The following is a 27,254-nucleotide window of genomic DNA, read 5'->3' as shown; positions in this document are numbered from 1 at the left end:
TCACTTGAGATACTGATGCCAAACCATTATATTTTAGATTTCCAGTGTAAAGGTTTTTTCACATACATTCTCCCATTTATTCCATAAAATAACCCTCTCAGGTTAGGGGTAGGGCAAGTGACATCTCCATCTGATATAGAGATTAGGTGATTTACTAGAGATTCTGCAGCTAGGATATGTCAAGGCTTTACATATATGGGTCAGTTTTATATGTGGAAAAAAAAAAACCTTCAACGTTCAGCTTCCATGTGAGCTACATTCATAATACCGTTTTTGTTTGTGGTGCTTGGGGTATTTAGGAAATGTATGTGGTGTAGATGGGACCTGGAATCTGCTAATAAATTTCATTTGAGGCGTTCATCCCTTTTGCGTGTATTACTAACTTCTATATTGAAATTTTCTGTTGTTTTAATTTCCTTAAAACAATAAAAAAGTCATCTTGAATACCTTAAGATTAAATGAATTCATTTGGTTTGTATCTTCCATTATAATGTTGGTACTTTCGATAGTTAGCTTAAGTAATGAAGTTTGTCACTAATTGGATTTCTGGAAATGTTAATGGGAGGCTTTCAGTTAACTACCTCTACTCATTTCCCTCTGGGACCCATTTCTTACCTACAACACAGGGCCTCTCTCTCAGCCCTCTTTATTGGTTTCCTATGACCCTGGCGAGAAAGAAAAAGAGTGAGACAGCCTAAATGAGGAGTGAGGGACGTGAAGCAGGGTGGAAATGAGAGAATATGAGCTATGGGGGAGTCATATTATTCAGGAATGAGAAAAACAGTGGGGAGAGAGAGATGTTTCAAGAAGTTGCATATAGCACCGTGGTTAAGATTTCGGAGTTAAACCCAGGGTCACCCATTCCAGCCTTATACCCCTGGGTAACTTATTCACCTCTCTACTTGTCCATTTCCTAGGGTTCTCCAATAGGGTTCTGGTGAGAAGTAAATAGTATGTTATTTAATCCACTTCATTAAAGTATACTTGGGTCCTGGCAAACATTTAATGTTAGCTGTTGTTTCTAGGCCTTTTAGACTCAAAATTTCCAAGAAATGGGTCTCAAAGTCTGGATGGAGTAAAGTGACCATATAATTTTTTGTCCAGGCCAGGATGCTGTTAATAATTATTCTGGGACAATAGATATAAGCTAAGATTTATGGTTTCCCAAAAGCAAAGGCATCTTTGTCCCCAAACATGACTGATTAAAGGCACCTTGCCTTCCTACATCAGCCCAGTGAAGCCTCTGGACTTTGACACACGGGAGAGCAGGTTTTTCTTATAGGCTCTTCTTCAGACACACACATAAACACACATACACTCACTATTTCTTTCAAGGTAACATGTTATCTTAGGGTGGAATGAATCTACACGTATATTTAGTAAAATTTGTGTAGTACTTTTGATCTAAGAAATAACTTGACAGGATATTTGAGTTCTTCCAGTTCCTGTAATCTAAAAACTGCCATACCTCTCTTTGAGAAGCTCCAGGCCCCCTCCTGCTGCGAGGTGTCCATTTCTCTTCCTCTCTGAGCCATCCGCGTATGCCAGTTACAGCGCTCTCTTGGCAGTGAGCATCCAGGGGCAGACGTGGTTGTTTGTGTTCTGGTGAGAAAGACCTTCAAATCATGACAGAGAACACGAAACCAAATTGTAATGAGGGCAGAGTAAAAGCAGCTCCTGAAGAGCCAGCTGTGTCTGGCCGGGGAAGGAAAGGAAGGAGTTCCCCGAGGAGGAGAGCTTTTTGCTCATGTTGGGTAGGAATTGAAGAGGTAAGTTGGAATTGGGGCCGTGGAGGAAGAGGCAGGAAGGAGCCCAGTCTTCCAGGACAGGAGACCTTGAGTGAAGAAGGCAGAAAACCACAAAGTGTCTGCTTTTCCAAGATCACACACCCTCCCTGCCTTCTGCAAAGTATGTTGTCTTGCTGTTGGAATGCCTTTCATCCCATCCTTCCTCCGTGTTCCTTAGCATTGGCATAGTTCTTTTATTTTTTAATTTATTTATTTATTTATTTTTTTGATTTTATTTATTTATTTGACAGAGAGAGATCACAGTAGACAGAGAGGCAGGAAGAGAGAGAGAGGGGGAAGCAGGCTCCCCGCTGAGCAGAGAGCCCGATGCGGGACTCGATCCCAGCACCCCGGGATCACGACCCGAGCCGAAGGCAGTGGCCCAATCCACTGAGCCACCCAGGCGCCCCGGCATAGTTCTTTTAGAACACATGTCACTTCTCTTGATAATTGTTTCTGTGTCACTCAAGTTCTTTTGAGCAGGGACTTGGTCTTTTTTATTGCAGCGTGCCTAGACTAGCACAGCGGCGTTTTCCCTTCTTTCTCTGGGTGCCAGATACTGTGTAGTTCCTGCTGGGGAAGGTGGCACAAGACAGACCCTGTCCCTGCTGTCACAGAGCATACAGGCTGACAGCAGTTTTGCTCTGTGACTGAATGCATTGCTGGATTCACCAGTGAGAATCAGAATTTTGAATTCTGGAGGTCATTGTCATGCAGTTCAGTGGTACCTTTTTTGCGGGCATGGAACAGAAACAGGGTTAAGAAGCCACGTCAAGGTAAATTGACTCATATAGAAGATAAGCGCCCCCCGCCAAGTAATCATGGAAACCATGGGGGAAATAGGGCTTGTAGAAATTTGATTTATACATTGGTCCTCATGAATACCGTGTAGGAACAGCAGAGAACTCCTGTATTGGTGTTCTCTGCGGGGTAGCGTGCCTCCCACATGGTCACGTCCATGTCCGTATGAAACAGCAGTCTCACCGTGTACCCCTTCACGCTGCTGCTCAGATTCCTCCTCCCTGCTGTAGGCACTGGATGGGGAGGCTGCGCTAGGCTTGCCTAAGGTAGCAGTGACTGAAGATAGTCGTTCCTACGGTGACTGTCCAAGGGCTCACAGTCTCCCCCGCTCTCCAGCAACTTGCAGCCCTACATGTGTGTGGTGTTGGGTGTGTCCATACCAGTTACCAATTAGAAGCAGAAGGACCAGGAGGAGAATGCTGTGGAGAGCAGGATGGAATTTAAGCAGTGTGTCTATTTTGAGCACCTTTGTCCTTGGCAGAAGGCAGGGAAGCACTCTGCTGGCTTTGTGGACTGAGGATGCCATCCTTCCAAGTTGATTGTGTGAGTCCCATCAGCTGTGAAGTTAAATGGGCTCATTGCCTTTCTGCTTGTGTTTTCTCTCATGAGGGAATAAACCAAACCCTTCAGAGTTGCTGCCTCTCATCATGCTCGAAGCACAAAAACACATGGCCGCATTGGCGGGGGCTCATCTGTCACGTAGTGGCAGAATCGTTTCTGATGTTCTTACTGGAAGGCCATGGATGCACCCCAGCATTCCTTTCCAGAAAAGCAGCCATTTCCAGCTCTTAGCTCTCTGTACCTCTTTTCTCCATATTTTGGATTAGTACGCTTATGCTGCTGTTTCTTGGTTTTTAAGTTTTAGGCATCCTCTACCAGTCTTTGTTATGAAGAGGTTTTAACTTTGTTGCACTCTGTCAGTCCACTACCTCTCCATCCTTGAGGTGGTTCACAATGTTTAGTTCTGCCAGCATCCCCTGTTTGTATTACTAAGGCTGTTAGTACTATTCACCTGCTAACCCAATTAGTATACTACAGTCTGATCTTTTTTTCCCGTATAATACATGAACTGCCTCTCTCATTGGTTTTCTGAGCTTCCAATGCCCAGCTCACTCTTGATTCCCAAACTACAACCACAGTTTTGAAGTCCTTAAATGTTATTCTCCACATCCCAGGCCGACATATCCGTTGATCTTGTCAGTTTCATTTTCTCACGCAGGCAGGCCCCTGGAGCCCTCTGCTCTCCAGCCATGCTTCAGGCTTGCTGCATGACTGCTCCCCTTTGCCTTTTTTTGGCCCTGTTTCCTGGATGCCGGTCTTCCTCTTTCTTGGTTTGCTCATTTATTTGGTAGAGCATATCCTCCAGTCACTTCCTGATAAAAGGGTATGTGGGAGGTAAAATTTGAGACCCTGCATGTCTAAAAATATCTTTATTCTCTTTTCACACTTGACTGATAATTTTTCTGCTATAGAATTCTAGATTGGAAATCACTTTACCTCTGAATTTTGAAGGCATCGCTCTTTTGTCTTACAGCTTCCAGAGCTGCTATTGAAAATTCTGATGCCACTCGATCCTTTGTGTGTGAACTTTTTTCTCCCTGGAAAATGTGTTCTCTTTATCCCGTGACTTCTGAAATGTATTCTGAAATTTCACAGTGTGCCTTGAGGGGGATGGGTCTTTTTAAAAATTATTCATTGTACTAAGCATGAGATGGACTCTTTCAACTGGGAATTCATATCCTTCAGTTCTAGGGGCATCTCTCAAGTTGTTTCTTTGATAATATTCTCCTCTCTGCTTTTTCTCTTTTCTCTGGAACTCTTGGTCTTCTAATCTGCTTATCTTTTCTCTTATATTTCCCATCTTTTTCTTTGGTTACACTTTCTGGGAGATTTACTCAGATTTATCTTCTAGTTCTTTGATTGTGTTTTTATCCCTACTATCATTTTTTAATTTCCAAAACTTTGCACTGATTATTGCAGTTCTTTCTAATCCTGTTTTTGTGTGATAATGGTTTGTTGTTGTTGCTGTTGTTTTGGGTTAAGATTTTATTTGGTTTTCTGTTTCTGTTCCTCTGAGTCCCTTTTTTTCTGTATTGTGCTCTGTCATTTCATGCTGAACACATTCCTCGAATGTATGGTCCTCTTTGGTTGTCATTTTCATTTAAGAGTGGGTCACTAAAGAGCCAGTTGCATGGTCTGGGTAGAAGTAGGAAGAACTTGCCAAGGATGGCTTTTATATCATATAGGGTGATTGGGCTGGAACCCACCTGCTTTGATGGGGAGTCTCCTAAAGTCAAGATCTATTGAATTGTTCTGTGGAGTGCTTGGTCCAGCCTTCTGTTTGGGGGTGGGGATGGGACCGCCAGCATTCTGGGAACGGAGCTGAGATCACGTCCTTCAGGATCTTTTAGGGCTTCTGTTTTCAGTACAGTGCCTCTCTGCTTTCTGCTGTTCCTGATGTCACCAAGGCTGGAGCCCATCTAATTCAGTTTCTTCACTGAATAGATCCACATTCTCCTGCCTGGACATGGGGAGTCATTGTCTACAAGCTGCCCTAGATGGGACCAGAGATTTAGTGGTCTGATGCCTCCTTATAAACAGAATTTGTATCAAGTTCTTGTTTTCAGCCCTTCCTTATCCCTGGCCTCATGTTACCACCTGGTACCTCTAATCCCTGAGCCTCCTCAGGGTACATATGTGTGTGTATGTAGAGGCTTCCCAGGGTTTATATGTGTGAAGGCCAAAAAGGCATCCCCTCGTATGGCCACAAGGTTTCACTTTCTCAGTTCTGCTAACTTCTCTACTTTCCATTTTCCAAAAAATGATGTCTTTTTATGTTCACTGTTCTCTTTCTCCTACTGCTTGTTTCCACTTGCATTTTAATGGGGTTCAGGGCTTAGCAGAAATAAAATACATGTACACTTTTCCCCAGTTAACTAGATTTTAGAGGCGGTTGCACTGTTTTGGAGGTTTTGTATCTAATTATTTCATGTTGGTAAGTTTTGTCTTTTTCCAAAGATCATAAGCTTCTTTGACAATGGGGACTTGTTATCTCTTCTTTTAAACCTCAACAGTTAACTATGTAGAAGGCATTTTAGTAAGGATGTGTCAAATTTGTTTGAGTAAGATGAATTCTTTTTAAAATAAGACTGGCTTTGGATAGTGTTTCATTGTGTTGGAAAACTGCCAGCCCTTCCTGAGGTTCAGAAAGAAATCTGCTTTTGCAGGGATAACTCAGAGGAAAACAGTGAAGGCCTTTGGCAGAAAAAGGCTGATGAGACAGACTCTTTAGACTGTAGTGATTTCATGAAACTGGATGGAAAACTGCTCCGAATCTCTCTTACCCCTCATGTGTCTTGCCATTGCGCTCTCTTCATAGAGCCAGTGCTAGAGAAGGCCCTTTCCTGACATAGTGCTCTGAGAGTCTTTAACCTCCTGAGAATCAGTGCAGGGGAAGACCCACAGAACTCCAAGTTGTTTTCTCTCAACATTCAAGTCCAAGATCCTAGATAAACTGGAAAAAAACATGCACTAGCTGTCAGACATGGAATTTTGTTTTAGTACCACATGAATTAGCTGTATGATGATTAGCAAGTCAGTCAAACTCCAGTTTTCTTACTGATAAGATGGAGACAACACTATGTACTTTCCTACTGCATAATATGGTGGTAGAGGTCAAGTATGGGGAACTTGCATGCATGTAAACACTTGAACATTATCATTTTAAACTATGTAACCAACATAGGGCATTCTGGACCCTCATATGCACCTGCTGACTGGACATCTACATGTGGGTGTCCAAATTCATTTCAGCGCTGTCTAACCCAACACAAAACTTTCTTTCCCTCCCCTATTTTCCCCCTACCCCACAGCATCGCCATCACCAAACAGGGTAACCCCAGTTTTCTTCCAGAATTTACTCTCTGTCTTCTGAATTTTTCACTTCTCACCCACCTTATGCCCCCACCCTCATTTAGTCACCAGATCCTGTCTTTTCTGTTGATTCAATCCTTTTTCTTCTTTCTTCTTCATGACTGCCTTCGTTCAGGTTCTCACTTCATGCCTGAATTTTTGACTTCCAGCTGAGCTCCTTGGATCTAGTCACACTCTTTTTCCTCTTCATTGTCTACACAACTGCTTAGCAGAATGATTTTTTTTTTTCAAATTCTGAAATATATCAGGCAGTCACAATAGCATGGTGAATAACCAAGTAGCCATCTAGGCTCCCATCTCCCAGCTGTCAACAGAAGGATTTCTCCAAAATATACATCTGATTATTCCCCACTCAGAACTTCAGTGATTTCCAGGACTCTGCCTTCCTCTCCTTGCTTACATCCACCGTCCTTTCACTTGTGTGCCCCAGCCACTCACAGTTAACTTGCATGTGCCCCAGTTTGTTGGGACGACTTGGGACACCTTGAATTTAGGTGTTTCCTCTTTGTTTCTTTGGTCTGGTGGATTCCTTCTGAGCTTTAAGGTTCTGCCCCAATATCTCCCCTTCTGCAAAGCCTCCCATATTTCCATTTCCCTATAAGCTACGCTTTGCGCACTTCCTTTTCCAGAATGCCACACACTGTTCGGTATTGTCGTTTGTTTACTTGTTTGACTTCCCCACTCAAGTGTGGAGACTGGGTAGCACCCTGGCATATGGAAGATAGGGCATAAACATTTACTGAATTGAACCGGATTGGGCCCTCTGCCGGCCTGTTGAGATGCCATTACTTGTCTGTATAAAGTAAACAGTTAAGTAACTGGGCAATCATGTGACACATGGGGACTGCTAGCAGAGAGCCGCTTTAGGTTATCATTGGGTCCTGCAATCGGATTCCGTAGAGTAGTCACAGATGAAAATGACTAGGCAGTTCGGTTCTACCTTAGGGTGCTTCTGTCTCTGTGTTTTATGGGCAGACATCTCAAATGCAATATTGGTCTATGCCCCATCAAGAGATCGTAGCCATTTTTAATGGCCACAGGTATAGCGAGTCATAGAGACCATGTCACATTTAGGTAGCAGGTTGGTAAAAACCCAGTATTAGAAGTTGCATACTGATGGCCCTAAGCCAATTCCCTGCATAGTGCTGTGCTCTTGAAAACATGAGGGATTTCCCTAAAGAACTTAAAATATATGGTGTGGATGAGCGGCATAAAGAATTCACAGTGGTTCAAGGTCAAATATGATAAATTGGTCAAATATAAATTTGGTCAGATAAGATAAATTTATCATAATTCATCGAATATGATCAGTTATGGTGAAGGTGTCATCGATGATCTGGAAAATCTGAGATGGGTGAGATTAGTATCAGCCCGTGCAGTCAGGAAAGGTGTCAGGCCCCAGTGCGTATTTGAACATGGGCTTCTTTCTGGGTCTAGAGTAGGTGTCTCCATGTGTTTTCTGCTGTTCTTTGGTTTCACAGAGACTTCAGTAATTTTACCTCAGGTTTGTGCCTGAGTTTTGCTAGATCCAGAGGGTGATATGTAGATTTAAATATGGGTGTTCTCGATGGACAAACAAAATTTAGGTATCAGGAACCCTGGTTCCCTTTTAGAGATTTAGTGTCGATCAACATGGTTTGAACTTGAGAGTCTATGCCCCTTCCTCTTGCTTGGCAGGTGCCGCCCCCCTTCAGTATGGACTTTGTATCTTTCCCCAAAGCCCAGCCTATAGCTGAAGCTCCTTTGGGGGGCCTCCCTAAGCCTGCTCCCTGCAGGCAGAGTGCCCTGCTTCTCCTCACTCTCCAGCCTCATGCCAGGCCTGCTCCTCCTCTGGCTGCTGGCATCTGATGTTCTCTCTACCTGTCCTCCCCGGACACCCACACTGCTCTTTCCTTCACTTTGTTCACCTCTCTTCTCCAGGGTCGCCTTTTTAGAGAGGTCTCTCCCGAGGACCTTATTTAAAGTGTCGCCCCATTACATTTTACTCTCTTACTCTGCTTGATCTGTTTGCTTTGTTTCTTTATGTCATGGACCGTTGCCGGCTACCATATTTCTATTTATTTGTTTATTTGCTCACTGCCCCCCCCCCCCCATTCAAGATTCACAAAGGCGGAGACTTCGTCTTTTCCCATTTGCATCCCCAGACCCTGGAACAGTGCCTGGCACATAGAGGGTACCCTTGACTTACCTATTGACCACATGCACAGGCAGCCCTCACTCAGCACCTGTCACATTGTACAGAGTGGGCTGTGTCTGTATGTGTCTGTATGGCTGGCCTGATCTTCATCATTGCCTCCAGATCCAGCCTGCCACCTGCAGTGGATCAGGGTGTAGTCAGTTTGTAAATGGACGGAGAGAGGCCCTTGAGGTGGGATTCAACAGCCACAGGTTCTCATCAGCCCTGTTCCTCCTTGCCCTCCGGTGTCTTTAGATGTCTTCTCCAAACGTAGGTGCTTCTGAGTCCCAGACGGCACGGCTTCCTGTGCTCAGCATCATGTCTGTGTGACATGATGGTTGGGTTGCTGTGACACGTCTTAGGCTTCGCAACCCTAATGCTTTATCTCCTTGAGCCACTGAAGCACTGGGGAGCCTATCACAGTAGGATTTGCAGATGCAGAGGAAGATCTGAAGGACTAAGTCACTTGTCCTACAACTGACAAGTGGCGGAGACAGCTAATGAGCACCTCAGCTCTTAACCTGGGTCCTGTAGTTGCTTCCCGTGGGGTCGCTGGAACCCCTCGGAGACCTGTCAAGGGTGGAGTGAGGGTTTGTTCTATGAATCAAGGGCAGCAGTTGCATGTCTGTACAATCTCTGTAGGTTAGACTTGGTTGAAGAATCTCCTGGGCTGTTTTCCTTTCCTCTGGTTTTCTCGGCAGTTTTTGTTTTGCTTTTGTTTGTTGGTGAGCAATCCTTATACATTTACTGTCTTAGAAAAACCTATTAGGACAGCTGTGATGTAGAGGAAGACCCCGATTGTCAAAAGCTCTTTTCTTGGGCTGCCAAAAAGGAAGAAACTTGGGTGGAGGGGGATATGACTACCATCCTGTGTGAATCGAAAATTCTAAGCAGGGAGATTCAGTTCTCTGTTTTCATTTAGGTGTTATTTAATATATTCCCCATTCCCCCAAATTTCTAGATGGGCGCTCAGAGGAAATGCTAGTTAGAGAAAAAGCAGGGGTTGCGGGGGTCGACCTTACTGGTTGGAAATGTTGCAACTTTATGCACAGAAGGCCTTGTCTTTCTTCCTCGTCTTTTCAGATTGTTTTGAGGGTGTTTTAGTGCTGGTAAATGATATCCAAGTGGCGGTAAAAGAGAGTGAAACAAGGCTTGCTCAGTCTTGCCTTTTTTTTTTCTTTTTCTTTTTTCTTTTTTTTTTTTTTTTTTAAGTGAGGGCGGTTTAAGTCTTAGTTTTCAGGTTACTTTGGGACCTGGCTTGAGATCACTGCGGAGCTAGCAGATTCCTAATGGAGTCCTCAGGGTGGACAGACCTGTGCTCCTGACTGCCTGACCCAGTCCTGGTACTTTCTTTTTCCTGGCTCCTGTTGGCGTCTTCTCGTCATCTTGCTGTTGGATTGTTATTCCAGTGCTGTACCACTACATCTTTACCTTCCCTTGTCATCCCAGTTAGATCGTAAAGTCCTTGTTCAGCCAAGTGCCAAGAGCTCTATAAACGGGAGTTTGGGATCTGCCACTGCTTTGGGGCCAAGAATTTGTTTTTTGATTCTTAGTGTCACCTCTTTATTGATAGAATGACGATGTTTCGTCTGGTGGGTCAGTTTGAAAATGAGCGTGAAAACTACCTCCTAGTTTTTCCAGACCCGTTTTCACTTTCTGTCCTTCTCTTCGTTGCCAGATTAGAGGCATACAGTTTTTGATCTAGAAAATGAGGTTATTGTACACATGTGACAGACAAAATTGCTTTTAACTCTTTGTTTGGAGGGTGCTGTAGGAATCCCAGCTCAGTGGAGGGTGGGGATGTCAGGATATACCTAAGGCTTCTGACTCTGTCACCCGCCTGCTTAATGGACAATGAATGAATAGCCTGGATACCCCAGCATGTGTGTCTTCTCCTTTCACTTAAAATTTGTCTTCAGATTTTAAACTGAATGTAGACCGCTCATTATAGTGGCCCAGGTCACATATATACAACCATTTAGCAGTAACAGTTTGAAGTTGTTGGTTTTTTTTTAAAGATTTTATTTATTTATTTGACAGAGATCACAAACAGGCGGAGAGGCAGGCAGAGAGAGAGGAAGGGAAGCAGGCTCCCTGCTGAGCAGACCCAATGCAGGGCTGATCCCAGGACCCTGAGTTGGTGACCTGAGCCGAAGGCAGATGCTTTAACTCACTGAGCCACCCAGGCGCTCCCTTCCCCTTTTTCTTTTAAACAGTTATTATAAAAATACATGAATGCATCCTCATTGTGTTTTAAACAGTGTGGTGGAATACTGAGTGGAACATGGGAGTCCCTCCTCACCATCTGTAGTGTCCCCCAACACACATTGCTTTCCCAGAGGTGACCATTGGCAATATCAGCAAGCACTCTGCCCGTCACCGTCTACCATATGGGCGTGTATGTACACACTTCTAAAGCAAGGGCTCCTGTTTTGTGTGCTACACAATGACCACTTCTTTTTTTTTTTTTTTAAAGATTTATTTATTTGACAGAGATCACAAGTTGGCAAAGAAGCAGGGAGAGAGAGAGGAGGAAGCAGGCTTCCTGCTGAGCAGAGAGCCCAGTGTGGGGCTTGATCACAGGACCCTGGAATCATGACCTGAGCCGAAGTCTGAGGCTTTAACCCACTGAGCCACCCAGGTGTCCTAACACAATGACCACTTCTTTTCACTTATCCATAACACAGTATGTCTTGGGAGAAATCTTTCTACGTCAGGACACATAGGTCCAACTTGTTTTCTTCCCTTTGTTGTGGTTGTTGTTGTTAATGGTTATGTAGCAATTCATCGTATGGGCATACCTGGTATTTAAGTGCCCACCTGTTGATGGAAATGAAGTGTTTAGTTTTTGCTCTCACAGTGAAGCAGTCCTGTACAAGCGTGTATCTTTGTGCATGTGTACGAATGTCTCTGCTGAATAGTTGCCAGGAAGTGGAAATGCTGGCTCAAAGTGAATGCCTATTTTTGGTTTGGTGGATGCTGCCAAATTGTCTTCCCAAAGGAATTCACCAGTTCAAACCCATGCCAGTGGTATATAAGAGTGCTTATTTTCCTCGTCTTTATAAATACTTCTTATTCTCATTTTTGTCAGTCTGGTTGGTGTAGAGTAGTGTGTGGTTGTTTTTGTTTTAGATTTTATTTTTAAGTAATCGCTGCACCCAGTGTGGGGCTCACTCTCACAACCCTGAGATCAAGAGTCACATGCTCCATTGACTGAAACAGCCAGGCACCCTTAAACAGCTTTTTTTTTTTTTTTTTAGATTTTATTTATTTATTTGAGAGAGAGATAGTGAGAGAGAGCATAAGTGAGGAGAAGGTCAGAGGGAGAAGCCGACTCCCCGTGGAGCCGGGAACCCGATGCAGGACTCGATCCTGGAACTCCGGGATCATGACCTGAGCCGAAGGCAGTCGCCCAACCAACTGAGCCACCCAGGTGTCCCAACAGCTATTTTTTTTTTTTTTAAGATTTTATTTATTTATTTGTCAGAGAGAGCACAAGCAAAGCAGCAGGCAGAGAGAGAAGCAGGCTCGCATCTGAGCAAGGAGCCTGATGTGGGGCTCGATTCCAGGACCCTAAGATCATGACCTGAGCCAAAGGTGGACGCTTAACCAACTGAGCTACCCAGGCATCCCTGTACAACTATTTTTAATATTTTTCTTTAAGGAAAAAAATAAGACACTTCCTTTACATGTTACAGAGTACTTACCTCACACCAACTGCCAACAGTAGAGTCATTCTCATTAAAAGCAAGAACAAAACAACATTGCCCTCTACTACTTAATATTGTTTTAGAAGTTCTGGCCAAGGGGTGCCTGGGTGGCTCAGTCAGCTGAGGGTCTAGCTCTTGAGTTCAGGTCAGGTCATGATTTCAGGATCATGAGATCAAGTCCTGCATTGGGCTGTGCGCTGAGTCTGGAGTCTGCTTAAGATTCTCTCTCTCTCAAAAAACAAAACAAAACACAGCAGCAGCAGCTCTGGCCAGTGTAGTAAGGTGTGAAGCAGAAGTAAGAATTGGGCTTTGAGGATTAAGTTAGATGACACTTCTGCTTCCTAGTACGGTATTTCTGATTCAAATAAAGCACTCAAGTTCTAGATCTTGTTATTTTCTTTCTTTCCTTCTTTCTTTCTTCTTCTTCTTTTTTTTTTTTTTTTTTTTTAAGCAATAAGACATTCAGAAAGAAAGCCTCATTGTCTCTTACATCTTAACACATGTGTCCTGGTTCTTTTATTAATGTGGGTTCTTTCGTCTTGGTTCTGGCTGGTTAAATCATCCGGATTATCTGTAGGTCTGTATTGAAGTCTCTCTTAAGTCTTCAGTCACCAGAACACCACCAGAAGTGGGTGTTCAGTACCTGTGACTGGCTGAATGGTTGGTTCAGTGATATTTTTGATGACCTCAGTGAAGTGTTCCAACAGTCCCAGGAGTGTTTAGAGGTACGTGTCCCATATTGAGTGAATAATGTAGTTAAAATTGAGAAGGGTACATAGGGCGCCTGGCTGGCTCAGTTAGCATGCAACCCTTGCTCTTGGGGTTGTGGGTTTGAACCCCACATTGCGGGGAGAGCTTACTTAAAAAAAAAAAAGACATGAAAGAAAATGTAATACTTCACTGGCTTATTGTAGAGCAGAATTCAAACATATGCCTAAAGAGAAAATGGATTCAATTTTTAAAAATTAAAAAAAAGAAAAAGACGACAATGGTACAGAAGAGCAAGCTTTTAAACGCTTACACTCTTATCTGGACACCTGTCCACCTGCTGAGCAAATGCCTGCCTATCATGGGGGTTATGCATTTCCGTAGTAAAGAGCTGCTGTCCTTTCTCAGGAGTCATGTAGATATAAATAGTTTGGTTCATCACCACCAAGAACTCTTTTCTAAGCAGTTAGCTGGCTCTGAATTTGGTTTGAGACTTCAGTCTTCTTTTTTCTTTCCCCCCATAGCATCTGGAGAGGGCCCAATGTGAACTGTGTTGACAGCACCGGCTATACACCACTGCACCATGCTGCTTTGAATGGCCATAAGTAAGTATCCATGTGCTGTATTCCCGCCCTACCCTCCAGAACTCACGCCTTTGGATCGTCTTTTTTGATTTCCATAAATTACTAAGCAGTAATGTTGAGGAACAGCAAAGAGCAAAGGAAATTCAGTCCATCCAAAGTTCCCAAGTCTCTTGTTAGGATATAATTTAAGCACCCTTCCCTACTCCTCTGCCTATATACCTTCAACCAACAGTTAAATTTTACCTTTTCTTCTGTTTGTCCTTTTCTTCTTTAAAGCGGCACAATGCCCTGCAGTGATCTGCTTGTGAAGGTCACGTTTGGGACAGCCAGATATAAAGGGGCTGGATAATCTCTTAGGTAACCAGCACCTTTGTAACCTGAAGATAAACTGAGTGGTCATAAGAAACTTCCCTTCTCTTAAAGTACTTATTTATTTACTCTTTTGGCTTGCCACTCTTCCTCATACAATTAGCCTGGTAGACAACAAGAACCTTTTTTCAGGGGAAAAATACATGATCATATGGCCTATTTTTTTTTTTTTTTAAATTTTATTTCTTTGTTTGACAGAGAAAGAGAGCAAGCTCAGGAACACAAGCAGGGGGTGTGGGAGAGGGGAAGCAGGCTTCTACCCAGTCAGGGAGCCTGATGTGGGGCTCGATCCCAGGACCCTGGAATCATGACCTGAGGCGAAGGCAGATGTTTAACCATCTGAGCCACCCAGGCGCCCCTGTACGGCCTATTTAATTCTCTTTAGGTATTGGTTAGTAGTTGATGGGTGGGATTTGCATGGAAAGTTTTCTGGAGAAGCTGTGCTTTGGGGGGAGTGGGAGAGAAGATGACATAGGTTTAAATGGTTTGGCAGCCTTTTCCAGGGGGCACTGCCCTCCATATGAGAGACAATGTGATGGTCCAGCCCAGAGGCAGGCAGAGCCAGGGAGTACAGTGAGTGGATTTGCCAGGATGTGGAAGAATGGAGCCCAGAGTGTAGCAGCATAGAGCGTGGTAAGGAGAGCTTGAGGCATCATGCTCTAGGAGATAAGAGTAGAAGTTTAGTTTTCATAAGGTGGGATTATCAGAACCATTTTGGATTTTGCTGAGCAAGGAACAGGGCCCTCCGCCCCCGGTGGTATTCTGTATCACCTGTACAGTGTTTAGCTCAGCCTAATGGAGTCTGTTGTGCCTGAAAGAGGTGGTGGTTGTTTCCTTCTACATTAAACTTCTCTGAAATATATTGAATATGATCCTTGTGTCTTTTCTATGGTCATCTTGGACAAAGCTAAACACGGACTCTGTGGAGACCCCTTCCCCCATAACTGGGGGTGGGGTGGCCTGAATTAAAGTAAATCTTATACTTAAATGACTTTAGCTTGTTAGCCAAGTTTATCCAGATGCTGTTTTTATTTACAGTGGGGATTTTCTCTGACCTCATGTGCATGGGGATAATTATACATTTGTATCTGCTTAATTAGTAGTGTCACCAAGGAGAAAGCCAAGCCCTTCTTTCTGGATGTATCAAATGATACCATATGTGTCTGGCTTATGTTTGCAGCAACTTTAATTCCGCTCTGCCTGTCTGCTTTTAGCTCCCACATCACTAAATGCTCTGAATAATATGGTGAATAACGATATTTGTCTTGCATGACTACTTTCATGTAAATTTTATCCCCAAATGCTGTTTAAACATCACAAACAAGGCAACATTGTAAGGTTTAGACAGGGGAACCAGACATTTTCAAAATAATGGAATAGAGATGGATTGTCTAGAAAGCCCAGAGAATGGCAAGGTGATGAGTCAGTGTCATTTGGCTCAAGATGTTTCAGCCGCCTATCAACAGCTGTACACGTAGCCAGAAGAGACTGGGCAATGAGCTCAGGTAGAGAGAGGGGGGCCCGAGTGAGATAATATCTGAAAGGGCTTCAGCTGCCCAGATGTGAAGCGCTGTAAGTAGGAAAGCCTTCTGAGTTCTGCAAACTCATGATTGATTTTTGCCTTCTAGGGATGTGGTTGAGGTTCTTCTGAGGAACGATGCGTTGACCAATGTGGCTGATTCCAAAGGCTGTTACCCTCTGCACTTGGCAGCCTGGAAAGGAGATGCCCAGATAGTGCGGTTGCTCATCCATCAAGGGCCCTCACACACCAGAGTCAACGAACAGGTCGGAAGGAAGAGAAGCATTCTTCCCTTCAGCTATAGCCAGACCGTGGTGGCCCCGGTGCTGTTTCAGTTCCGCAGCACAGATTGCAGGGAACCAGCTCTTCCAGGCCGTACAAATGCTTCCCCTCCTCCCAGCACTACTCCTCCGAGGGCATCAGGGAGATCTCATACCCCAAGGAAGCATTTTACATGCATCTGAATCATGCAGATTTGGAGTAGCGCTATCATAAAGATCTACATACCTCATGTGCAAAATGGGAAATAGCACAAATCCCATAAAATTGTTTAGAGGCCATTTCACAGTGGCAGGCTTAATTAATTACAAGCAGTGCTTATGCCACCGGCATGGCGGTGTGGCCTTAGCCGATAAGCGGTGTTCTCCCTCCATCGCAGCTGGCAGAAGTGGAAGGACTCATCCCGGGACTGAAAAAGGAGCTCATTAAAAACATCTGAGTAAGCTCAGAGGCCAGAGGTGATGGAGCAGAATGAAAATCATTTATATGCTCTCTCCTAAGGTCAATTTAAGAGTGACCCTGTTTTGGTAAAGCAGAGATAATTCTTAGAAAATAAAAAAAAGGCAGCAGTTGAGCAAAAATACCTTAAAGTGGCCATGGATTTATGTTCTCTGATACCATACCTCCACTTTTTTCACCTTGATTCCTTTGGAAAAGTTATGCTTGCATTATGCAGGTTCTAGACAGTCCTCTCATAAAATGCAGTTTCCTGTAGTTTGAGTCTGAGATCGTGTATCCATTTGAGAGGAGATGGGCTTTCCCTGTGTGACAGGCCACTCTGTTTTCCTCTCTGCTCTGAACTGAAGCAGGTGCTTTTCTTAGTTGCTTGAGTGAGAGAGATGTTGCTCTTTCTCAGTAAGCCCAGGACTGTTTTTCTAATGACTTTACTGAGAGGAAAGTATTAAATTACCTGTAGGATTAGGTCAGGGTTTTTCCTCCAAAAATAGGAAATCATTCTTGTGAGCCCATCTATCAGTAGGGCTCTGCACCCTCTCAGTGAGCAGTTAGGACCAAGACTGACTCAGAGAAGGGCAGCTTCACCCTGAGGATAGCGAAAATTAAAACAATGCTCCCAAATCTCTCAAATTGGAGATTGTGTGTGTATAGCTGGTAATCAGCTTCCCTTTTGCTTCTCAAGCTGTATTTTCTGGATAGGTAAGCCACAGAAATTTTAAGATCATCCATGAGGATGTTTGTGTCATAACATTAAGAATGAAAATTGTCTCTGGAATTGCTGCTTTAGAATCTAAATGCAGTTTTACTCCTCCTGGCTAAAGTGATTGTAATTTCTCTTAACTGGAGGAAATTTATCAGGAAGTTTGCTTTTAACTCCTATTCCTCCATGTTGAACCAACTAGTCACCCATTAAAGTCCTTCTCATTTAAGAAATTTTCGGCGACCATTTCTAATCCTGTCTTTGCTCACTTTTGCCTTAAAACACAGCTGCTTGGATTTTTGGGCCACCTGAGTGTGCTAGCTTGTCCTGCTCACTGCCACCTCCCGCCTGGAGTATCCCTTGATAGGGACACCAGCCCAGTGTTCTGAGTATCTGGCCGGCAGCTGGGTGGGGCAGGGGCTGGGCAAGACTTCCGCAGGAGCTGGAAGAACCTAATGGCTCTAGGTAGTAGTACCACATGGATCTACTTAAAAACCGTTAATGTGGTTCCAATTGGATGGTTGGATAAGAAGGGGTGATGAGTGCTGTGCCCTCGAGCCTGCCTTCCCCCATTAACTTCCTTTCCAGGCTCCCAGAGGGCAGATCCACGTTGTTCTCCTGTTGGACCCCCTCGGGGCTGGGGATTGCTTTGATATTTTTCATCCATTTTATCATCACATTTTCTTTTCCTCTCCTTTTTATAGAATGCTCTTGAGATCAAAGAATTCAAAAAGTACGGCCCCTTTGACCCTTATATCAATGCCAAGGTGTGTACGTTGCTGCCAGGATTTCTCTGCATCATATCTCCAAGCTGTACTCCCTCTTTGGTCCTCTCTGGCTTCCACTTTCATCCACTCAGGCTCCTCATCTTCACCCTGACTATTGTCTGCTTCAGCCCATCTGCTTTTGGCTTGTCTGGGAATGGGAAATTGCAGCTTCAGTGAGTTTGGGTTTTATTTTTAAAACCCATGCTAATTCTGGAAAGGTTGGGTGCTTTTCCCGGAATGTCTGAAAAGCTTAGAAATGGCCGAAATGGGGAAAGAGAAGGAACCATATTATATGCATATTTTACCATTGTGATTGCTAAAAATCATTTAAATTTGAAAAAGAAAAATTCAATTAAGAGATGTCAAACATATTATATTAGCTTACTTTTTAATCAGCACAGAAAATGATTAAATTACACTAACTGGATTTAAAGATCTTTTTTACACTGCTTTCTCTATTTCTTTTGAAGTGGAATCTCATTTTCAATAAGCTAGTGGTGGAGGTGGTGGGGAAGGGGTATGGTGACTCCATTTTACTCTTAAAAGCTGTCCCTTTGGGCTCATTCCTCACTTCCTTGAGTTCGTGCATTTCTGCCTGGGACTTTAAAGCCTCAGTTGCTTCTCCCCAGCTCTCAGCTTCTCTCACTGCTAGGTCACTCTTGCCCCTTGGGGGGGGTCTGAGATAGGAAATGAAGTCGCAGGGTCAAGCAGGACACTGGCCTCGAGCCTCCCTCCCTGTGAGGCAGGGGCAGGTTAGGCTGGTGATGAATGGCACAGTCCATCCCCCCCTACCCCCGCGCCGGCCTTCACCACACCAGGAGGCAGAACTGTGGGTGCTGGTTAGCCTTTCTCCTCCATGCTCTCACCTGCTGGTTTTAACCTGAGTTTCCACTCGGGTGAGGTTTGCCTTTTGCACCAGTCTGGAGTTTGGTTAAGTCAGTGCAGTTAGTCACATTAGCTACCTTTCCCTTGCTCCGAACACAGTAGCCTCGGGGAAGGGAAACGTAAGGTTCTTCTACATGTTTCCAAATGCAAGGCAGATATTCTTTGAGAAATGCTGATTTAGTGAGTGAAGCTCCACGTGGGCCGTGCTCTTCAGCTGTTGGGACTTGATGGCGGAGAAGCAGTTTGATTCGGGGTAGTGGAATGCATTAGCTTTTGCTTGGCCCTCTCTGTTTTCTAATTTTCAAAAGAGCAAGATACCATATCTTCATTTTCTTTCTTTCTTTTTTTTTTTAAACTTGTTGTAGCAGTGGAGAAAACTTTTATTAAAGGTCACAGCCTTTCAAGTCAAGCCTGAGTTTGAATTCTGTGCTGCCACCCACTGGTTTTGTTGACTTAAATAAGTTACTTATGTTCTGTGAGCCTTGGTTTCCTCTCCTGTAAAGTGCAGTATACCATCTGGAGTTTAAGTAAGTGAATGCACATTAAATACAACTACCTGATAACTAGTTGTATTTGAGATCTGACTTCTGAAGGGCATATACAGTCTGCTCTTTCTGAAGTGGGACTTTGGAATTTGTTCTTTGTTACTGGTGGATTGAAGCTTAATGAAACATTGCTCAATTAGTCTGGTCAGGGTTTTGTTTTGTGGGGAGGTGCCTTGAAGTGATTGTTTTCGCACTCGGTGGTTAGTTTAGTTAGCTTATAAAGCTCTGATTAAAGGGTAAGTCTTTGGGTCTTTAAAGCACATTTTCTTATCCCTTGATTTCCTACACAAAAAAGAAAATTGGTCTAAATGGCATAAGAACATATTTCTCTTTTTGGAAACAATGCCCTTTACCTCCCCCCCACCCCTGCCTCCCGCCACCCCAGGAAAGGCTAAATGATGCAAATTGCACTAAGGGCTAAAGCTGTTTGGATTTTGCTATGAATGCAACCTCTCTTTGCGCTGGTTCGAATCGAACCTCCCTGGGTTTTATCCTGATTCAGTGGGTTTTTATTGACCTGGATTGTGTCTGGGAATTGTTTTGTTTGCTGAGTCCTGTCAGGCACCTGTAGAAATTAAGAAGTCCCAGGTGCGGGGCGCCTGGGTAGTACAGTGGGTTAAAGCCTGTGCCTTCGGCTCAGGTCATGATCCCAGGGTCCTGGGATCGAGCCCCAAGTCGGGCTCTCTGCTCAGTGGGCAGCCTACTTGCCCCTCTATCTCCCTGCCTCTCTCTCCACCTACTTGTGATCTCTGTCTGTCAAAAAAAAAAAGTCTCTGGTGCCTGTTCTGGGAGCAGGGATGGTTTTCATGAGTTTTCATCTTCCTCTTTGACATATGGAGCCTTTCCTTTTTCAACAAGTCAGCATACACCAGTCTCAAATGTAGGTCATCTGTAGCTATGGTGGAACTATTAAAATCATTTATTTGCTCCCTTTTAAAATAATTTTAAATTAGTCTGAATATTGTAAGGTGAGCAATGGTCAAATTAGTTTTAGGGTGTATCTCTTTCCCTGTCCACATAAAAATAATTAAGTTTCAGAGCTGGAAGAGGCCGGAAGTTGTCTCAACCAGTTGTCTCCACATTCTGATCAGCTTGACTGGTTGCATCTGAATCACCCAGCAAGCTTTTGTAAAACTTTATCTTGACACAATTTTCAGTGTATAAAAAGTTGCAAGCATAATGCAGTGAACTGCATTGCACTGTCATCTAGATTGACCAGTTGTTAACATTTTGTCTCATTTGCATGCACATTTTCTCTCTCTCTCAAATGTGTAGATATATTGTTGCATAATTGATGATGAACTGTTTGATACGTAGTCATGGAGATCATGACCCTTTGACCCCAAATACTTTGGTGTGTATCTCCTAAAAACAAGGGCATTCACTTGTACAACCATAGTACAGTCATCAAATTTAAGAAATTCAACATTGATACAATACTGGAATCTAATACAGAATCTGTGTTCAGATTTTACCCATTTCCCCAATAATATTCTTTAGAGCAATTTTTTTTTTCCTGGTCCAGTCCAGGATCATACATAATTTGGAACACTTCCTTAGCCCTTCTTAGTCTTTTATGACTAGGAACCACGAACATGACATCCCTGGGTGGGACCGAACCACCAACCCACCATTCAGCGAACAGCTGAATCCACTAAGCGATTGCCACAGAGACCTGCAGCATTGATGGTATTGAAGAATACAAACCAGTCATTTTGTAAACTATCACTCAGTTTAAGTTTGTCTGATATTTTCACATCTTTCCCGTTATTTCCTGAATCTGATCGATTCAGGCCCTATAGTTTTAGCAGGAACGCTGCAGGAGTGATGTTATATTTTGTTCCTTCATGTTATGAGGCACGTGATGTCAGTTTGTCTCACTGTTAGATGAATACTTGGTCAAGGTGGTGCGGGCTAGGTTGTTAAGCTTTTTAATAATAGTCTTCCTGGGCTTTACCTCTGATGTGCTACCTTGGCAAGTCTGGAGTGGGACTCAGTTACTTTTAAGCTCCCTTGTAATTCCAAAACGAAGCCAGTTTGAGAACCACTGATCTAGGCCAACTTTGCATCCAAAGCAGGAATCCTTTTCTCTCACCTGAAAGGTGAGCTGTCTGCCCTTTGCTTTATTTGGTTGTGTGTTTCTCTTGGTAACAACCAGTCTTCCTACTTGGCAGCCTCTTTTTGGATTCCACTGATTTTTGGTTTCTTACGCTTGGCTGATACTTGTCTTCCTAAACTTTCCATCTTTTGATCAGGTTTCTGCCTTCCAGAGCATTTACAGAGTAAGTCTAGCTCTTCTTCTACATGGACCCAATTCTCATGTTTCTGCCATGTCTGCTAAATCTCAGGAGGTCCAGTTTATCCTTTTGTTCCAATTTTGGTAGGTTTCTGAAGCCTACACCATTGTTGCTACAGAGAGCTGCAGCTCAGTTGTTTCCAACTTTGGTGTCTATCAACAGTGGTCAAGAGTATAGTTGGGCTGCAGTCTAAGCACTGGGAAGTGTTGGCTTAGAATAGTTTCAAGAGGAGAAAAGCCACCAGAATGTTTCTGTATAGTTTTCTGTTGCTTGTAGTTTATGTGTATGTGAGATAGATAGATAGACATAAACATGTAGATAATATTACATAATGTGTAATATTATGTAATATGTAAATCAAATGGATTTACATATTAAATGGGGTTTCCATGCTTAAAGAGTATTGGGGTCTTTTTTCTTAGTGGTACTGACTGTAGCAAGGAGAAATGGAAGTGAGTCTCAAGACAGGCAAGACTGGAGAGTATGCAAAGACTTTGGAGGAAAATTGGGGTGTTCACTCTTAGTCTTCATCCTCAGTCCAAATACATAGCAATATGATTCTGGGAACTCTTGAGGTGTGAGGAGTGCCTGTAGTAGGATTTGGAAGATGTGAAAGAGAAGGATTCTGGGTCCCGAGGAGTCGGTACTCTCCTTGGAATCCCTCCCTTTCTTGTGGGTCCCTGAATCAACACTAATGACTTCCTGCGCTGGTATTTGTCACGTCCAAAGGGGAGCTGGTAGGAAGAGCTCATTGTGGTGGCCTGTGTTCAATAGTCGAGAGATGGGGTCACCGCAGACTTCAACTTACAAATATTATAATGATCAGACCATGTCTGGCAAGACTGAAGCATGAGAGATACTTTCTACACTGTTAATTTGAATATGACATTCTGCAGAGACGTGGTTAGGCCATTTTTAACAGAGGCAGGAAATTTGCCTGGTAGTGATCAAGACCTTGCTTTCAGTAAGACAGCTTTGTGGTAGCTGCCTTAGTTCTAGCAAACAACAACAACAAACCAAGATTTTTCTTTTTTTTCCTCCTGCTGGCTAGCTTAGAGTTTTACAGTTCTTCGGACCTTAATGGCATACTTTTTACAAAATCGAGGACAGAGTATTCTGGTTGTTGGGAGACAACTTGGATAGAAAAGAGACAGCAGTGTCTGCCTCAGAGTGAACAAGCTTTTCTGGACTGGGCTTTTAATGAGAATAAGCTGACTTTCTCTGCCCTGCTAATTGAGATGTAAAACCCTGAGAATCCTCTTAAAATTTCTTTGGGTTGCCACTCTGCCCTCGAACCACTGTAAAGCAAGCCCCTGTGTGTTTTGTTGATGAAGCTGTCTCTCATTGCAAGAACATGAAGCGACAGCTTTGAGTTGGCTTATTTGGGAATGGGCATTCCAAATGGGTATCTTAAGTGGTTGGTTTGGCACAGGGAACCCCAAAGATTTGCTTTCTGCCCAGAGCTTCCCCTTCCCTCCAACCTTTTAGGTTGACATGGAATCCACTCCTTGGGCCCAGTTGTATCGCAGGAGGCCATCGCTAACGGCTCTGTCCCGTGACCAGCGAAGGCTGTCCGCACTTCAGCTGCTGATCTCCTTGGGCTGTGTTTGAGCTCAGTGCTGCTTCCTCTGTTTATCTGTGTGCATTTATCTTCGCATGTGGCTCCTGCTACCACCCTTTCTGTCCTTATTTCATCAAAAATTTTTGTTTTGCTATCACTCTGGCCTTTGGGGGCCTCACTCCCAGCAGCTCTAGATCTTTGTGGTGCACTTGGTGTAGCTGGAAAAAATGATGCAGTCAAATGCCAGATCAAAAGCAGATGGAACTGCATGCATGTTTGGGTAACTCCTGGTCTGTTACTTTTAATGTAATTAATAGAATTAAAGCGATTGTGGAAACATTTCACTTATTACCTTTTGGTCACTGAGAGGTGCACAATATTGACCTGATGGACACACCACCTCATCCGCTTGGTTCCCCTAACGTGGCAGAAGCCTCCTGGATCAATTTAGGAATCTCAAAATCTGATGGGAGAATTGTTTTCTTTAGTGCATCCAAAAAAGGAGAGGTCATGGAAATTACTTTATTCCTGCTCTGATTATACATTGTCAGTAGTAGTTTAAAAAAAAAGAAGAAGAAGAAGCACAACTGAAATGATTAGCATTTTGCTTCCGATGGTGGATGGAGCACAAACTTCTGTTTTGTCCCAGGTTCTGTCTTTAGTTTGAAACACAATTGGCATTAAAGGACCCCGGGATTGTGAATCTGAACTGATGGTTGTATTATAACTTTGAATATTTTGCACCTCTCACAAAACATTCCTGTGTCTCACTGAGCCTTTGGGACATAGGCAACACTTCCTCGTGTGGCAGCTTGCGCATGCGTTGATTGGTGCAGGCTCCTGGGGTAGACACAGGGTGACAACAGGGTCCCAGGCTCCTCTGTGACTGAGCTCAGGTGCCGCCCTCCCCGGGAGGTGGCTGTTGGCTGAGATCTCCGAGAGTAACTTTTGGTGCTCTGCTCTTTTACTTTGATTGTTGGCTGGTTGATTTGCATGCAAGAAGCTGTGCAGATAATAAACTCTTTCAAAAAAAGCTTGTCTGTAAGGCACTGGACGGTCAACAAAACCAGAATCAGAAAATCCAGGGTTGATGGAACATAAATTGTAAAACCAGTTGAAATTTAAAGTGAATCAATGGCAGTGATATCATCAGCATTCATGTGTGTGGGGGCCTCTGACCGGGGCCCGCCGCGTTCCCCCATTCACTCTCCTTGCAGCCTGCGGACACTTCCTTCATGGCGCACGGGAGATGGTAAATCTGAGGGGCACCCCAGCCCCCATTCTGGCAGTAACTGGGGCACACGGTGGCTGATCCGAGTAGCTGGCCTCATTTGTTGTCTTCATTCTGACCGGCTTCTAATAGTCCCCAAATATTGCTGCTATTTTCTCATTTAAATTTCAACAGTTTTCCGGGTGTGCTTCCCAGTCATAGGCCAGTCTGCCAGGTGCCCTTCTGATGGGATCTGCTTGTCAATCCTTTAGAACAACGACAACGAGACAGCCCTGCACTGTGCCGCGCAGTACGGCCACACGGAGGTGGTGAAGGTCCTCTTAGAGGAGCTGACAGACCCCACCATGCGCAACAACAAATTCGAGACACCCCTGGACCTGGCTGCTCTGTATGGGAGATTAGAGGTGGTGAAGATGCTCCTCAACGCGCACCCCAACCTCTTGGGCTGCAACACTAGGAAGCACACGCCCTTGCACTTGGCGGCGCGGAACGGCCACAGAGCTGTGGTGCAGGTCCTACTGGATGCTGGCATGGACAGCAACTACCAGGTAGCCGGGCAGTCGCTTCCCCCACCCCCCAGGCTCCAGGGGCCGCATTGTGGTGGGAGAGGCGCAGGGACCATGCTGCTGGGCTGTGTTCTTATTTAGCACGTTTCACATCCCGTCTCAGATGCTTCCATCCGTTGACTCATTTTCATGTGAAACTTCAGAGACAAACTCCTCAAGTGAGTCTGTTACTGATTTGTTTTTTGTTTTGTTTTGTTTTGTTTTCCTTTTCAGGGGTAATATATAGTCATTATGCCCTGAAAAGATGTGCTCGTGGACTCTCTCTCAAAATTAGAAAAATTTCATTATCTTCCTATACGGGCGTTCCCACTGCTGCTCTTTGCCACCTGCAAAGTCCCATGGATTTGATCTTGCCAACAAGAAACTTAGCGTTTCCCCGCGTAGTTAGCTTTGTCCATTCTGATGAATGACTGCTCCTTAGCTTTTGCATCGACCAAAGCACCAAACCACACATGAAGTTAAGATGTTGGTTGTTTCCCACCCACCCCCAACTCTCTTACTTTTCTTCTGATTTTTCCTCCCCCCACCCTTCCCCCTACTGGGAAGGGCTGGAGCCTGAGGAGCTTCACCAGTAGGTGGCTCCTGGAGCTGCTACACAGTTATTCCTGTGTGGCCTGATGGTGGCACTTCAAACACACTTCACGTCCGGGCCACGACTGTGGTTCCAGAATCCAGACCAGAAAAGTGGGAAAGATAATGACAGAGGACTTTGTGTGGTTAATTTTACACTCCTTCCCATTGTCTGTATTCCATTTGTCGTGTGGAGCCAAGCCAAACCTGAGTCACTGTTCTGATGACATGCTGCTCTGCGCTCTCGTTTGCCTTCCAGACGGAGAAGGGCAGTGCTTTGCATGAGGCTGCTCTGTTTGGCAAGACTGATGTGGTGCAAATCCTGCTGGCTGCAGGTGAGAGGTCGGCCGCGCTCTCGTTTACACGGCATGCCGGGGTGGGCTTGTTCTCCCTAGCCTCCCCAGAGGGGGATTATTGCTGGCTGCACTTGAACCCAATGTATGTATGTCTCCATGGGTTGACTGCAAGTGTACGAGTTGTTCTGGAAGAACTGTATTTATTAAATGGCTTTGGATGAAAAATGTTGGTTGTGCTACTGGGAACATTAGGAGTCCGGGAATTTGACCCTCTTTGAGGCTGACTTGCAACTGCTCACTCCCCCCGGTCCACCTGGTGTGCTTTTCTAGGAATTGATGTCAACATAAAAGATAACCGTGGCCTGACTGCCCTAGACACTGTCCGGGAACTGCCTTCTCAAAAGAGCCAGCAGATAGCGGCGCTTATTGAAGGTACCCATTCATCGCCTGTTGGGGCGACCTGGGGACACACTGACCGAACCATTTGCATTTGCATTTGGTGCAGCTCTTTTTTGTCTTTCCATGTAGATCACATGACTGGAAAAAGAGGTGTGAAAGAGGCCGATAGAACCCCCACGTCTCAGGGACCTCTCATCTCCAGTATGGTTTCCGTATCCCAGGAGTCTCAGGGTAAGGTGGCCTTTCTGCGCCAGTCAAGGAGCTCTCAGCTTGAAGAGATGAATGGTCTTTGGTAGAAGAGAAAAAGCTTAATTTAAATAATAACTTCAGGGGATTGGGAGTGCTTAATAAGTTCATATTCACATTTATTGTTTCCTAGCTAGTATCTGAACTTTTATTGGACAGAGCTTAGGCCTTTTACTTCGGACCTCTTCTTTCCTATTTTATCTTATTCTCACTTTTATAGTTGGCTCTGTGAGGTCTGTTTGGGGATGTGGTGTAGGCCGGACGATCTCAAGGTAAATTCAGATCTCGAGGAAAGTTTTCCTAACACACACTACCCTGCTGTAGGCATAGTTGGCCCTCAGTAAATACTGAGTGAGTACCACCTGGTTGGTAGACATGTAGATGGCAGATTTTGGTTCTGTATCACTTAGCCAATAGATGTGGTCTGGGCACCAGCTTGAGCAGTCCAGCCTCCCCATCATTAACCACAGTCTACCCTTTCAGATTTATTGAGCAACCTTCTGGGTCCTAGGTATAATGAATGAGACAGACAGAATACTGATGGACACCTTCCCTCCAATACAAAGCATAGCAAAGAAGGCCAGAGGAATAGCACAACGTACCAGTCCTGAAACAGGAAAGGGATTTTTCAGAGGGGTGCAGACGTATCAGGTTAAGGGGTGCTCGACCTGTCTTCACTGTGGAGTCCTTGTCTGCCCCCACCACTGCCGTCCCTGCTTTTTTTCTTGACCTTATAATCCACTGGTGATGGGCTTAGTAGTTCACTAAACTCTTAGCTTTCAGGGATTTTACAGTAACGGTTTTGACTGTTTGCCAGAGACCCAGAGATCTCTGGTCCACAACAGTCTATAACTTTTCAGTGTCCCATG

General features: G+C 44.4%; 1 protein-coding gene across 8 annotated transcripts in view; it reads left to right on the top strand.

Annotated features, from left to right (window-relative positions):
- ANKS1A (ankyrin repeat and sterile alpha motif domain containing 1A) overlaps window positions 1–27,254 on the top strand; it is a 177,836-nt gene that overhangs the window by 56,459 nt on the left and 94,123 nt on the right. For 3 of the 8 annotated variants that reach the window (XM_032340565.1, XM_032340563.1, XM_032340562.1), the window contains exons 2-8: window positions 13,640–13,720; window positions 15,697–15,853; window positions 17,727–17,789; window positions 24,560–24,856; window positions 25,704–25,779; window positions 26,071–26,172; window positions 26,269–26,370. In XM_032340565.1, the coding sequence (XP_032196456.1) occupies window positions 13,640–13,720; window positions 15,697–15,853; window positions 17,727–17,789; window positions 24,560–24,856; window positions 25,704–25,779; window positions 26,071–26,172; window positions 26,269–26,370 (878 nt within the window). Of the gene's footprint in view, window positions 1–13,637; window positions 13,721–15,696; window positions 15,854–17,726; window positions 17,790–24,559; window positions 24,857–24,977; window positions 25,033–25,703; window positions 25,780–26,070; window positions 26,173–26,268; window positions 26,371–27,254 lie in introns of those variants that run through there. The other 5 variants (XM_032340566.1, XM_032340564.1, XM_032340567.1 and 2 more) reach the window with 4 other exon arrangements.

The sequence above is a fragment of the Mustela erminea genome, chromosome 4 (genome assembly GCF_009829155.1).
Source record: "Mustela erminea isolate mMusErm1 chromosome 4, mMusErm1.Pri, whole genome shotgun sequence".
In the NCBI taxonomy this organism is placed as follows: Eukaryota; Metazoa; Chordata; class Mammalia; order Carnivora; family Mustelidae; genus Mustela; species Mustela erminea.
Note: the sequence above shows the minus strand (reverse complement) of the source record. Positions and strands in the feature narration are given on the sequence as shown.